This window comes from Eschrichtius robustus, chromosome 3, assembly GCF_028021215.1.
Source record: "Eschrichtius robustus isolate mEscRob2 chromosome 3, mEscRob2.pri, whole genome shotgun sequence".
NCBI classification, from domain to species: Eukaryota; Metazoa; Chordata; class Mammalia; order Artiodactyla; family Eschrichtiidae; genus Eschrichtius; species Eschrichtius robustus.
The window spans coordinates 188,755,390-188,767,259 of NC_090826.1; the positions used below are offsets into that span (position 1 = coordinate 188,755,390).

General features: G+C 66.9%; 1 protein-coding gene across 1 annotated transcript; it reads left to right on the forward strand.

Annotated features, from left to right (window-relative positions):
- The first annotated feature begins 1,939 nt into the window (after positions 1 to 1,939).
- On the forward strand, positions 1,940 to 11,857 carry LOC137760779 (receptor-type tyrosine-protein phosphatase V-like). The gene is given in 19 exon segments (XM_068537660.1): positions 1,940 to 2,157; positions 3,901 to 3,967; positions 4,275 to 4,323; positions 4,461 to 4,673; positions 4,676 to 4,690; positions 4,881 to 5,159; positions 5,322 to 5,462; positions 5,465 to 5,584; positions 6,279 to 6,533; positions 6,635 to 6,805; positions 6,808 to 6,873; positions 7,003 to 7,278; positions 8,519 to 8,635; positions 8,638 to 8,835; positions 8,888 to 9,061; positions 10,332 to 10,550; positions 10,684 to 10,992; positions 11,263 to 11,544; positions 11,670 to 11,857. Coding segments are annotated over 19 exon segments (3,357 nt in total).
- Positions 11,858 to 11,870: the final 13 nt, after the last annotated feature.

Genomic DNA, 11,870 nt, shown 5'->3' on the forward strand with positions numbered 1-11,870 from the left:
CCCTCTGGGGCAAGCTGTTGATTGTTATCGAGAACAGGAAGCTAGGGTACCGCAGGGGTGGGGAGGAGGAAGCGGGCGAAGCCCTCCCCAAACTGCTCTGCCTGCGCCCCCAGGCTCTTAGGGTCTGAGCCCTCTGGCTGGGAGCATGCCTGCCTCCCAGGTTTGAGAAGCCTGAGGTTGAGCTCCTGGGTGGAGAGCAAGGAAGCTGGGGGCCAGGAAATGGGGAAGGGGGGTGGGGGGTGGGTAGTGGTTGGGCGTTAGGCAAGACCCCGAGAGTCTCTCAGCTCCCTTTAGGTGTGTTTGCGGTAGGCAGATAGTCACCTTGCCTCCTGCCCACCCCTTGCCCCTTTCCGCTCAGAAATGCCTGGACATCTTTGGAGGTGCAAGCACAGCTGCGGGGCGGGGGGCGGCACCGCCACAGGCCTCAGAGAGGACAGAGCTCTGCAACAGCCCCGCAGCCTGGCCTGGGGGCCTGGGGGCCCCCGCTGTGCCCTGTCTGGGGTGGACTCTGCCCCATCCAGGCTGCTGGGAGCAGAAGAAGGCCTGTATGCCCCAGGAGTGACTCCTGTCCCTGAGCCTCCCCCTCTCCTGGTGCGAGCCTGCCCCCCACAGCTCTCGGGCCCGTCACTCCAACTGCTGACTTGCATCCAGAGCTGGGTCTGGGGTGCAGGAAGCCAGGAAGACCCCGCTGAGCCCTTGCTGAGCCTGGGCAGTTACTGCTCCTCCCCGGGGCTCGGGCTCCTTCTCAGGTTCGCCCTCCCCAGGGGCCGAGGATCGCCCCTCCCACATCGGTCAGAAGGTGGAACTGGGGCGCTCAGAGCTGTCAGCTGGAGAAGCGGCTCTGGGAGGGCCGAGGGCGCCGGAACTGTCCCCCTCCTCACTGCTCCCTTTCCCCACCTGGCCTTCATGGGGAGGGCTGCCTGGGGCTCACTGTCCCCCTGCAGCCGCTCCCCAGTTCCAGAGCTGTGAGCCCCAGGGTCCGGAGCCCCCCAGAGGGGCAGGTGTACCGGGAATTCCCACCTGCTCGCCCTGGGGTCAAAGGCTGCCACCCGATAAAAGCCCCAAGGCAGGGGTCTCAGGGACTGGGCCAGCTGCGGGGGCTCTGCACGCCGGCCGCGTCCTGCTCCCCTCCCCGCCTTCCTCTCCGCTCCTCTCCGGAGAAGCCCTGATCCCGGGCACCCCATGCACAGCCCTCAGATCCTGGGCCAGCCCAGGCGACTTCCATTCCGCGTGTCCCTGGCTGTGTAGGGGAGACAGGGACACAGAGAGCTGGGATCCGCGCGGAGGAGGACACCGCAGACAGCCCGGCTGGGAGGGCTGGTGGGAGGTGCGGAGCAGCTCTGGGCGCCCCCCAGACACCCAGCCCCCACCCGACCCAGTTTCCTGACACCTCTGGGTGCCGGCTGGTGTGGGGACTTTCCCATACTTTTCAGCCCCCGGCTGAAGGACCCGCGAGTAGGCCGGCCCAGCCGCCCTGGGCCTCCCGGGAAGAGCCCCGTTCTTTGCCGGGTTGCCGGAACTCAGGTCCCTGTAGGAGGACTTCAGGACAGAGGGGAGGCCTCTCCCTCCCAAGCCCAGAGCCAGCGAAATGGACATGTGTTCCCCAACACGGCCCTTCTCTCCAGAGGCCCTCCTGCTCCGGCCCCACCCGGCGCCTGCCGCCTTGACGTCCCTGGATGCCACACGTGCACGTGCACTCGGGCAGGTGTGTGCACCCTCATGGCTCACAAGTGTTGCCTGTGTGCACTGTCAGGCCACATACGTGGCCAGGCTGCCGGCACGCACACCCCCTCGCCCCACGCAACAACCTGGTCAGAGGGACCCAGGCCTGCCCCCTCCCTGGGGACCTTTCCCGGGGTGTGGGAGGAAGAGTGGGAGACGGGCCACGAGAGCCACCCTGCCCTTCTCCTCCTGGGGACTACCTTCCCGGGCGTGGGAGATGCCCAAGGCCAGGCTTCAGCAGTGGGAGCGGAAGGGGGGCCGGAAGAGGGAGGGCTGCCGGGCAGCAGCGGGGGAGACGGGCTGGTTCGCACTCGGGAGCCGGGAGGCCTGGACCTGTCCCCTGCCCGCCTCTGCCTCTGGCTGGCTCTCTCCAGAAGGAATCAGTAAGGTGCTCGAGGGCTCGGGAGGCCCCCCGGGGCTCTCTAGGTGGAGGATGTGGGTTTGTCTGTGGGAGTGGCTGCTGGGAGGAGACACAGGGCTTGTGGTACTTTTTTGCTGAATGGAGAGCCTTGGGTTGGGGAGACTGCTTCTATCGTTGGGAACTTCCAGCACCCTCTCCAGACCGCCCCTGCCCCCCAGCCCAAGGCTGTCCCAGTCTGGCTGGGGGCTGACAGGTGTGCCCCTACGGCCAGGTGCCTCAGCCAGGCCCCGTCCGTAGGACTAGCTGAGGGGTCTGTGCTGTCCCCAACGGGACCCCCTTTTCTGGGAAGTCTTGGGAACAGTCTGAGACCTCACCCCTTACCTAAAACCGTGCCCTGCTGTACCTCTTCTACTTAGATTCCGAATTAGGGTGTTTCCACCCCACTTCTCCAGCCTCTGCGGGTCCACCAAAGTGAGGAGCCCAGGTGAGGGGGAGGGCCAAAGGTGCAGTGTTTCCCCCTCCTCTTGGCCAGACTGGCCCCAGATCAGTTTCCCTAGTTGTTCCCCACCCCCAGCCCTTTTGAAAGAGCACGTGTGCACTTGCGTGCGCACACACACACGCACGCGCGCGCGCGGCCTGGAAAATCTGATGGGGCTGCAGTGCTGAGTTTCCAGGCCCCCATCCAGAGGCCGGTGGGCGGCTCTGAGGTTTGGGGCTGGGCAGAGCGGGGACAGGCAGGCAGCTCCCGGCTCTGGCCGGGGCTGGTCCCCGTGCAGGCCCGCGCTCCCTGCCAGACGGCCTGAGAGAAGGGTCCTCAGGAAGCCAGTTAGCTGTTCAGGCTTTCTGTACCTGCCTGTTGGCTGGGCGTCCGCCTCCCCGCCTTCGAGCCTGCTCTGGGGCCCAGAGCCGCTTCCTTTCCTCTGTCTCCCTTCCCTCCTTTCCCTGCGTCAGCTGCCTTGGGGTGGCTGCTCTGGGGGAGCGGTTCCAGGTGAGTCGTTGGCTCCAGGCTGGAGGGGCCTGACCACGGGGAGGCTGCCCGGGGCCTTCGCAGCGCCTGCGGCCAGGTGGGGGCGGGAGGGGGAGGGGCAGGGGGTCTAGGTAGAGGGGGCGGGGGGCAGGGGAGGGGGGGAGGCAAGCACGCATCCTAGGGGGTCGGGAGCAGGAGTCGGAGGTCCCAGGTTCAAGCCCAGCTCCCCTCCTCACGCTGGGGCCTGGGCTCTTCCATCCCTGGGTATTTCTTCCTTATCTGGGGGACAAGGGCGTGAAACCAGAGGGCTCTTCTAGACCTACCATCACTGGGACTCAAGGCCTTTAGGACGGACGCGCGCCTGTGTATGTCCACAAGCGACACACACGGAGGGACGCACTCTCATAGCTGGTCCATCCACCCAGCACCCAGCCACACACACCCCCACCACGTCACCAGGACCCCTCCGCACAGGAGCACAGAGGCCCGGTCCACCTCCGCGCGTGGAGGGTCAGACACCCCCTCCTATCCCGGAGGGTGGGGCGTCGGGGACCCAGCTGTCTCTGCCCACCCGCAAGGCCGTCTCTCCTCTGGGTCTGGGTCTCGAAGGACAGTTTCCTGCTGGAAAGCCAACAGCTGGAAGAGGGTGGAGCTGGGGGTGCAGGGGGAGGTGAGTTTGCTTGCAGCCTGGGGGCCACAGCCTTGTGCCCCCGACAGGGCCCTGCTGGCACAGGGTCTGGGCTGGGGAGGGAGCGCCTCGCTCTTGGCTCCTGGCGGCCTGCTGCCCGCCCGCTGACCAAGGGGAGGGTGGGGATGGGCTCCTCCTGCTACCTCCCAGCTCTCCCTGCAGACTCGGCCGGGATGGGCCCCCAGTCCTGTGTGCGGTCCTCCTGTGGCTCCCAGGCTTCCTGGCCAAGGTGAGATGGGCACCGGGGCCGCGGGCGGGTGGGCCCCTGCTCTCCAGGGCATCCAGGCCTCCCTCTGCCCTGTGGCCCCGCGGCTGGTCTGCATTAAGCAGGGCAGGGGAGGCTCCTTCCCACCCCCCTGACAGGACAGCAGGATAGTCCGCTCCTGGTCCCAGGGCCTCTGCACCTCTGTGTCCTGCGGTGATGCCCTTCGGCCACATCTGGGGAAGCCAGACGAGAGGACAGCCTTTTCTCTGGTCCTGGCTGGAGCCCAGAGCCTCTGCCCATGTCTTCCCACGCCCTTGCCCCCGCCCTACAGGAAGACAAGTGCCGCTCCCTGGAACGGAGTCCGCTCGGGCAGAGTGGAGGTAGGTGCCTTCCGTGGGGAGGGGGCTGGGCAAGGCTGCTTCTCTGCCCAGACCCCGCCTCTGCTCAGCCGTCCCGCCTCTCCTCCTCCTCGAGGGCAGAAGGTGTTGGGAGACTCTGACCCAGCCCCTCTCCCCAGGCCTACCTCTGAGGGTGAACGTCAGCGTCCAGGGGAGGCTCGCCAGCCACGCCCTCCGCCTCAGCCGCCTGACCCCGCTTGGCTCCCCGGAGGAGCAGCCACTCTGGGCCCACACCAGCGCGTCCAGCTTTGAGTTCCAGGACCTGGTGCCAGGAAGTCGCCGCCAGCTGGAGGTGACAGCCCTGCGCCCCTGCGGGCAGAACACCGCTGTCACCGCACTGCCCACACAGGTGCATGGCCTGCGGGCCGGGGAGGGGCCGCGCAGGACGTGGCTGCCCTGGAGGGTTGGCAGGGGGCAGGGCGGCCAGAGACGGTGAGGTCTCCGAGGGCCACGCCTGGTGCAGTGACCCGTCAGGAGCACTAGAAGCAGAGGTGATGCCCCGGCCCTGAACTTGGCGCCTCTCTCTGCCTCTGATGCAGCCCTGTTGACTGTCCGGGACCTGCGGCTCCGTAGCTCTGGGAGCCCGTCCCACCTGGAGGCCTTGTGGGGCGCTGCCCCCGGGGGGCAGAATGGCTACCAGATTCTCCTCTACCACCTGGAGTCCCAGACATTGGCTCACAATGTCTCTGCGTCCCCGGGCACCCTGTCCGACAGTTTTAGTGACCTCTTACCCGGCAGCGAGTACGTTCTGGAGGTTCCCACCTGGGCTGCCGACCTCCAAGCGAAGACCAGCATCCATCAGTGGACAGGAAAGGCCAGCGCTCGGCAAGGCCCCAGGTGGCGGCCGGTCTGGGAGTGGGGGGCCGTCCAGAGCCGCGTCCCGTGACTGGGCTTCTGGGCTGCTGCTGCCGGAGCGGTGCCCGGGCCCCGCGTCGGGCCCCCTCTCCAGCCCGGCTGTGCTTGCCCCACCCTTTCTCCAGCGCCTGTGCCTCCAGCTCAGCTGGCGCTGCGTGCCGCGGGTGCCAGTGCCCTGCAGGCCTCCTGGAATGGCTCTGGGGGCGCCGCCTGGCTGCGCCTCGTGCCCACAGACCTCCTCGGCAGCTCCAACCTGACGGCGGGGGTCACACGGGCATCTCCAGTCACACCTTCCCTCGCCTCTCCCCGGGAACCCCCTGCGAGCTGACACTCAGCGCTGTTGCCGGGCCCCATCTGGCGGCGGGGCCCAACGCCACCGAGTGGACCCGTGAGCGCTGGGCGGGTAAGGGGTCGCCGCAGAGGCTCCTCAGTCTCGCGGGCAGGAGCCAGCTGGTGGGCTGGGCTTCCAGGAGTCCTGCAGGGAAGGGGTGAGGCCTGCCTGGAGGGGGTGCCCTCCTGCAGGCTGGTGGCAGGAGCCCCCTCGCCCCCCCACGGACGATGACGGTGGTGACCCTTATCAGCACCGGCAGTGTCCATGTGCCAGCCCTGTGCCAGGCACTTCCGCGTGTCACCTCATTTATCCCCCAGAATAGCCCCTTAAGTTGTGTTATCTCCGTACGGTGGAGGGTCCGAGGTTCAGAGAGAGAAGGACCAGGTCCCGAGGCTTGGGAGTGACCGGCTAGGCTGAGCCCGCGGGGACTTTGCTGCACTTTTGCTCAGGGAAGCTCTGTCTCGCTGCCACTCACTGGCTGCGGGTCTCGGACAAAGTGCTCACCCTCTCTGTGCTTCAGCCTCTGTATCTTTGACGCAGGATGACGATGGCAGCGTTGTGGGGAGGAGTGTGAGGTCTGGCACCGGATGTGTTATCATTTGTTACCACGTCCTCGGCCGGGTCCCAGGACTCACCCAGAATATGGCTCAGGGTCACCGCCAGCGCCGGGATGAGGCCTGGTCCAGGGCGTGCAGGAAGAAGCTGACGCGGGGTCCAGGACCTTCTGCACATGTGTCTCCCTTCCCCGCAGATCCCTCAGTCCCCCTGGACCTGGTGCTCGCTTCCCGGCCCCCGGAGCTCTGGGCCACCTGGAAGGCAGGGCCGGGGGCCCGGGATGGCTACCTGCTCAGGCTAAGTGAGCCGGTGGAGAAGACCATCATTCTGGGCCCCGGGGCCCTTAATGCCACGTTCCCAGGGCCCCTGCCCTCTGGACACTACGCTCTAGGGCTGAGGGTTCTGGCTGGGCCCTATGACGCCTGGACCCAGGCCAGTGCCTGGCTGGATGGTGAGTCTGCCCTGGCGGGGTACAGGCTGGGGTCCTGCCCAAGGGCACCTGCATCAGGAGACATGTGAGTCCTCACTCTCCAGGGACCACACCCCCTCCAGACGCTGCAGCCCAGCGCCGGAAAGGCAATGGTACCGAGCTGCCCCTGGACGGGCTGGAGGCCAGCAGGGAGCCTGGGAGCCAGGTACTGCCCTACCCCGAGGGAGCCCCCAGCCTCCTCAGAAACATCGCTGGGCCACCTGGTGCCACCCAGGTCACTCTCCAGGGACCTGGGGCCACTACCAGGTGGACACTGTCCCCTCTCCGGGCAACACCACCCTGAGCCCCACAAGTCACACAGGTGAGTGCCAGCCACCGCGGACCCTGGTCTGGGGCTGGAGGGCTTTGCCTCGGGGTGGAGATCTGGGTGGGGACATCACAGCACCACAGACATTGCAGGGCCCCCTTACCAAACTGCTCCTCTCTCCAGGGCCCCTGGCACCACAGTCACTGGAGGTCATCGACAGGGGCAGCCCCTCTGACTTGACCGTTGGCTGGGCCCCAGCACCAGGGCAGCGGGAAGGCTACAGGGTCAGCTGGCGCCAGGAGGGCAGCCAGAGTTCGCTGGGCGGTCTTGTTGACTTGGGCCCCAATAATTCCAGCCTGACTCTGAGGGTCCTAGTCCCCGGCTCCTGCTACGCCATGTCGGTGTGGACGTGGGCAGGGAACCTCAGCCGCAGTATCCAGAGGGCCAGCGCCTGCACCCGTGAGTTCCCGGCTGCGGGCCCCGGGGGGCCAGCCTGGGCGGTGGCGGTGGGGACCAACGTCCTTCACACGTCGTCCTCTGTGTGCCATGTTCCTGACTCAGAAGCCATGCGTCCATCCAAGGTGGGGCCGCTCATGAATCTGTTTGCAAGCATTCCCCACCTCCTGCCATCTGGTCGGCCATCCATCCATCCATCCATCCTTCCAACAAAAATTTAATGAATGCCTCCCATTTCTAGGTATGGGGTTAGGTGCTAAAGCTAACAATTATGAAGAAGACCATCTAGAAAGGAAGGCTGACAAGTAAACAGATGGTTTATGTGTCTATTAAAGTAACGCGTATTGGTTCATACATCACAGTGTAAACGTAGATGCACAGAGAAGAATACGCACGATGTATCTGAACCGTGTGAAACTCTGTTCTCACGGGTTAAAACTGAGGACTATTGGGAATTGTATGTGGTTCTGGCTAATCTTTTAGGGCTTACAGAAGGGCCACCTTAAGGAGTCAGGGAAGGTTTCCCAGAGGAAGGAGTGGGCCAAGAAGCGTGTGGGTCTGAGTAGGGTGGACAGAGAGGGGCCTTAGCAAGGGGCAAGTGTAGACCCAGGCCCTCAGGTTGGGGAGAGAGAGAGGGAGGGAGAGGGAGACAGAGGGAGGGCGAGGGAGGGAGAGGGAGAGAGAGGGGGGAGAAAGAGGGAGGGGGAGAGAGGAAGGGGGAGAGAGGGGGAGAGAGGGAGAGGGAGAGAGAGGGAGAGAGAGAAAGAGAGGGAGAGAGAGAGAGAGGGAGAGAGAGGGAGAGAGAGAGGGAGAGAGAGGGGGGAGAAAGAAGGAGGGGGAGAGAGGAAGGGGGAGAGAGGGGGGAGAGAGGGAGAGAGAGAGAGAGAGAGGGAGAGAGAGGAAGAGAGACAGAGAGAGGTTGGGCGGTGGGATGAGCTCTCAGGGGCCAAGCGTCAGTGGCTGAGCTGGAGGCCCGTGTCCCGGGTGTGAGACACAGGCGCTGGGCGCTGGTGGGGGCCAGGTGGACCAGACGGCACCCTGCAGCAGCTGATGCTCTGGGAAGCAGGTGGGGCACAGGCGTCAGGGCAGAGACCGTGTCATCCAAGAGGTTTTCCTGGGAGGGAAGGAGCGGGCTGGAGCCTGGTGGCTAGCTGTGCCTGGAGACCAGCGAGCAGGACGCAGACGATGCGGCAGGAGGGGCAGGGGGTGGGTTGTTCCAAGTCCGTTTCTTCCTGTCCTGCAGTCCGTGCGCCTCCCGCCAACCTGAGCCTGGGCCTGGCCGCCCAGCCCCCTGCCCTGCGGGCTGTCTGGAGCCCCCCCGTCGGGGGCAGGGACGGCTTCCTCCTGCGGCTGTACCGCCTGACCCCCTGGCTCTGGAGGGTGAGGAGACCCTGGCCCCTGAGGCACAGAACTTCTCCTGGGCCCAGCCGGCTCCGGGCACCGAGTTCCTGCGTGGCCGGCCACCCTGCAGGGGCCGGACGAGAGCAGCGGCACCAGTGCCACAGGCTGGACACGGGAGTGCCCTCCGCGTGGCCCTGCCTCACAGGCCACCCTTGCTCAGTGGGTCCCAGGGGCTGCACGGCCCCCTGACCTCCCTGTGGTCCGTGAGCAGGCCGCTGGGTTGACTACGGTTGCTCCCTCGGGCACCAGGACACCCCTCGCCCTGGCCGAGAGTCCCCGGGGCCTGGCCCTTCTGGCACCAGGAGGGCGGGCAGAACCTGGGCTTTGCTCCCGTGCGGTGGCATGGGCTCGTCCCTCGAGCTCCCTCATGACCAGCGGCGGAGAGGTGGGGAGTGGGAGGACCAGAGCACCGGCTGCCAGGCCCCCCGGGCCCCTTGCTCGGTGTTCTCTCACTCAACCAACACCCGGGAGGCCTCCGTCTCACGGAGGAGGAAGCCAGGCCACAGAGAAGGCTCCCAGTCCTCAGAGGGGCGTCGGGGTCCACGTGCGGGCCGTGTGGCCCAGGGTCCACGCTCCTGGCCACGTACCAACCCCAGAGAGAATGGGGGGAGGGGGGCCCCAGGAAGGGTCACAGTTCCTGAAGTACAGGACGGGTCACACGGTGAGTCCCGGAGGCCCAGAGCCGCGAGGCTGGGCCAGGAAGCCCCTCCCAGAGGCCCGAGGCCTGCTCGGTGGAGCTGGGCAACGGTGGGGTCTCCTTGCCTAGCGGCATCCTTCTCAAGTGTGGTGGCCCCCACTGCCCGCCCTGCCCTCCCGACCCCTCCTGAGACCCTGAGACCTCGGACCGGCCTGGGAGGAGTGGGAAAGCTCCGGCCAGGGGCTCTAACTGGCTCAGCCCGGGATCAGGGCTGTCCCTCTTTGAGCCTCAGTTTACAAAGGCGGGGTCCACCAGGTGACCCCAGGCCCTGGGCCCAAGGGGAGGGTGGAGGGGCCCCGCCTGGACCCCAGACACGGCCTGCCCTTTAATCTATCCACCCACTCGGGGGGCTTTCAAAGCTGGGGCTGGGCCTGGGAAAAGGCTCTGCGTGTAACGCCCTCGCTGCCCTGTCTGGCTGGGTGAGTGGTGATCGATGTGCTCACGCAGCATGGCCGGGGCTCGTGCTCTGCTGTCTGGGAAAGTCGGGAGGTGGTCTGGCTCCCCACGGGTAGAATCTCCTCTCACTGGTCACCTGAACCGGTGTTTCCTGACTGGGCCAAGGGTGGAGGGCCAAGTGGGGCCCTCTCGGGAGGAAGGAGCCGCGATCGGAGTCGTGCCCTTCCCCCTGCACTAGAGTTGCCCTCAGCAAGTCCCCAGTCCCCTCATGGGGGCCTAAACCGCAGGCGTCCCCAGTTCCGAGGCCACAGGTCTGAGACCCAGGCTGGCAGAGTGCTCGGCGAGTGGACGGCTCTCCCTCAGTGTCTGCGTTCCAGTCCCCTCTGGGTCAGGGCCCACACCAATGACCTTGTTTTACCTTCATCACCTCTTTAGGGACCGAATCTCCAAATACAGTCACACTATGAGGTCCTGAGGGTCAGGACTTCAACTTGAATTTGGGGGGACACAGTTCAGGCCATGACACCTCCCTTCTCTCCCCCCGACCCTGCTGTCCCCGCAGCCCCCCTTGCCCTCCCTCTGGTGACCAGTGAAGGCCCCACCCAGCTCCGGGCATCCTGGGTCCACGTGCCGGGGGGCCGGGGCGGCGACCGGGGGACCCTGTACCAGGCAGGCGTCCTGGTGGGCTCCGGCCCCGTGGGGGCCCAGGTGGACGGTGCCAGTTTCCCGGCTGTGACTCCGGGCGCTGAGTACGAGGTGCAGGTGGTCGCACAGGCCGGGCGCCTTCGGCTGGACCTGTGAGTGGGCGTTGGAATGGCCGGGGGAGGAGCAGCGGTCAGGGCCGCCCCTGGACCCCGCTCCCCCCCTCGGTGGCACTGCTGCCCCCCAGTCCCCCGTCCCACCTGCACCCCGAGGGCCATGCATGGGGTCACAGGCCTCCTGCTCTCCTCCCACAGCCCCACTGGCGCCCATCGAGCTGCCGGTGTCCATGCAGGCGGGCAGTGCTGTGGTCAGCCTGGCCCGGGCCAGCGGCCGCCTGGGGCACGGCATGTGCCACGCACCGCTCTCAGAGGCCGGGCCCCTGTCCTGGGAGCAGCCCCTGGCACTGGGCCAAGCCCACCTGGTCCTGAGGGACCTCACACCTGGACGCAACCTCTCCCTGTCCGTGCTGTGCCCGGCGGGGCCGCTCCAGGCCTCCACGCACCCCGTGCTGCTGCCTGTGGGTACGTCGGCGTCTGTCGGGGGGAACAGAGCACCCTGAGCGCTGCCCATTCTGTCCCAACCCTGCTCGTCCGGGTGTGTGCCGTGCCCACCCGCCCTGGGGATGCCCCTCGCTCTCCAGATGGGCGTCAGGTCCCGAGGAGACCTTGTTTCTCCCTGTGGCCGCTGCCCCTTTCTGGGGACAGAAATGCCTGGTCCCTCTGCGCCTCTGATTTTGACCACCTCTTGGGCTGCGCTGACTCCCACGCGACGTGGAACACTTGAACCCGCAGAGCCCGACCCCGTGGAGGACGTGCGGTGCCAGCCCGAGGCCACCCGCCTGGCCCTGGCCTGGATGGTGCCCAAGGGGGACGTGGACACCTGTCTGGTGGTGGCGGAGCAGCTGGCAGCAGGAGGGGACGCCCACCTCGTCTTCCAGGCCAACACCTCCGGGGATGCCCTCCTGCTGTCCCGCCTGGAGCCCGCCACGTCCTACCGCCTCAGCCTCTCCGTGCGGGGCAGGAACGGCCTGTGGAGCCGGGCGGCCACCGTGGTGTGCGCCACTGCTGCCGAGGGTAGGCGCCCCCTTGGCCTCGGGCCCCGCCCCCTCAGTCTTCCTCCCCCATCGCCCCCAGCCCCGGCCCCGACCCTGACCCAACGCCACTCTCGTCTGACACCGCCCTGCGGGGCTCGTGCCCAGCACCCAGCCCGGCTCGGGTTCTGTGCGTTCAGTCAGCTGCCACTGCAGGGACTGCGTCCCTCACCCCGCCAGCCGAGTCCTCCCTCAGCCGCTGTCACATCCTCGTCACCCTGCTCCCAGGGGCCCCCGGCTCCTCCCGGGCCCTCAGCCTCTGCCTCCAGACTCCCGTCCTCTCGGTCCCCGACTGACCACCTGGACGGT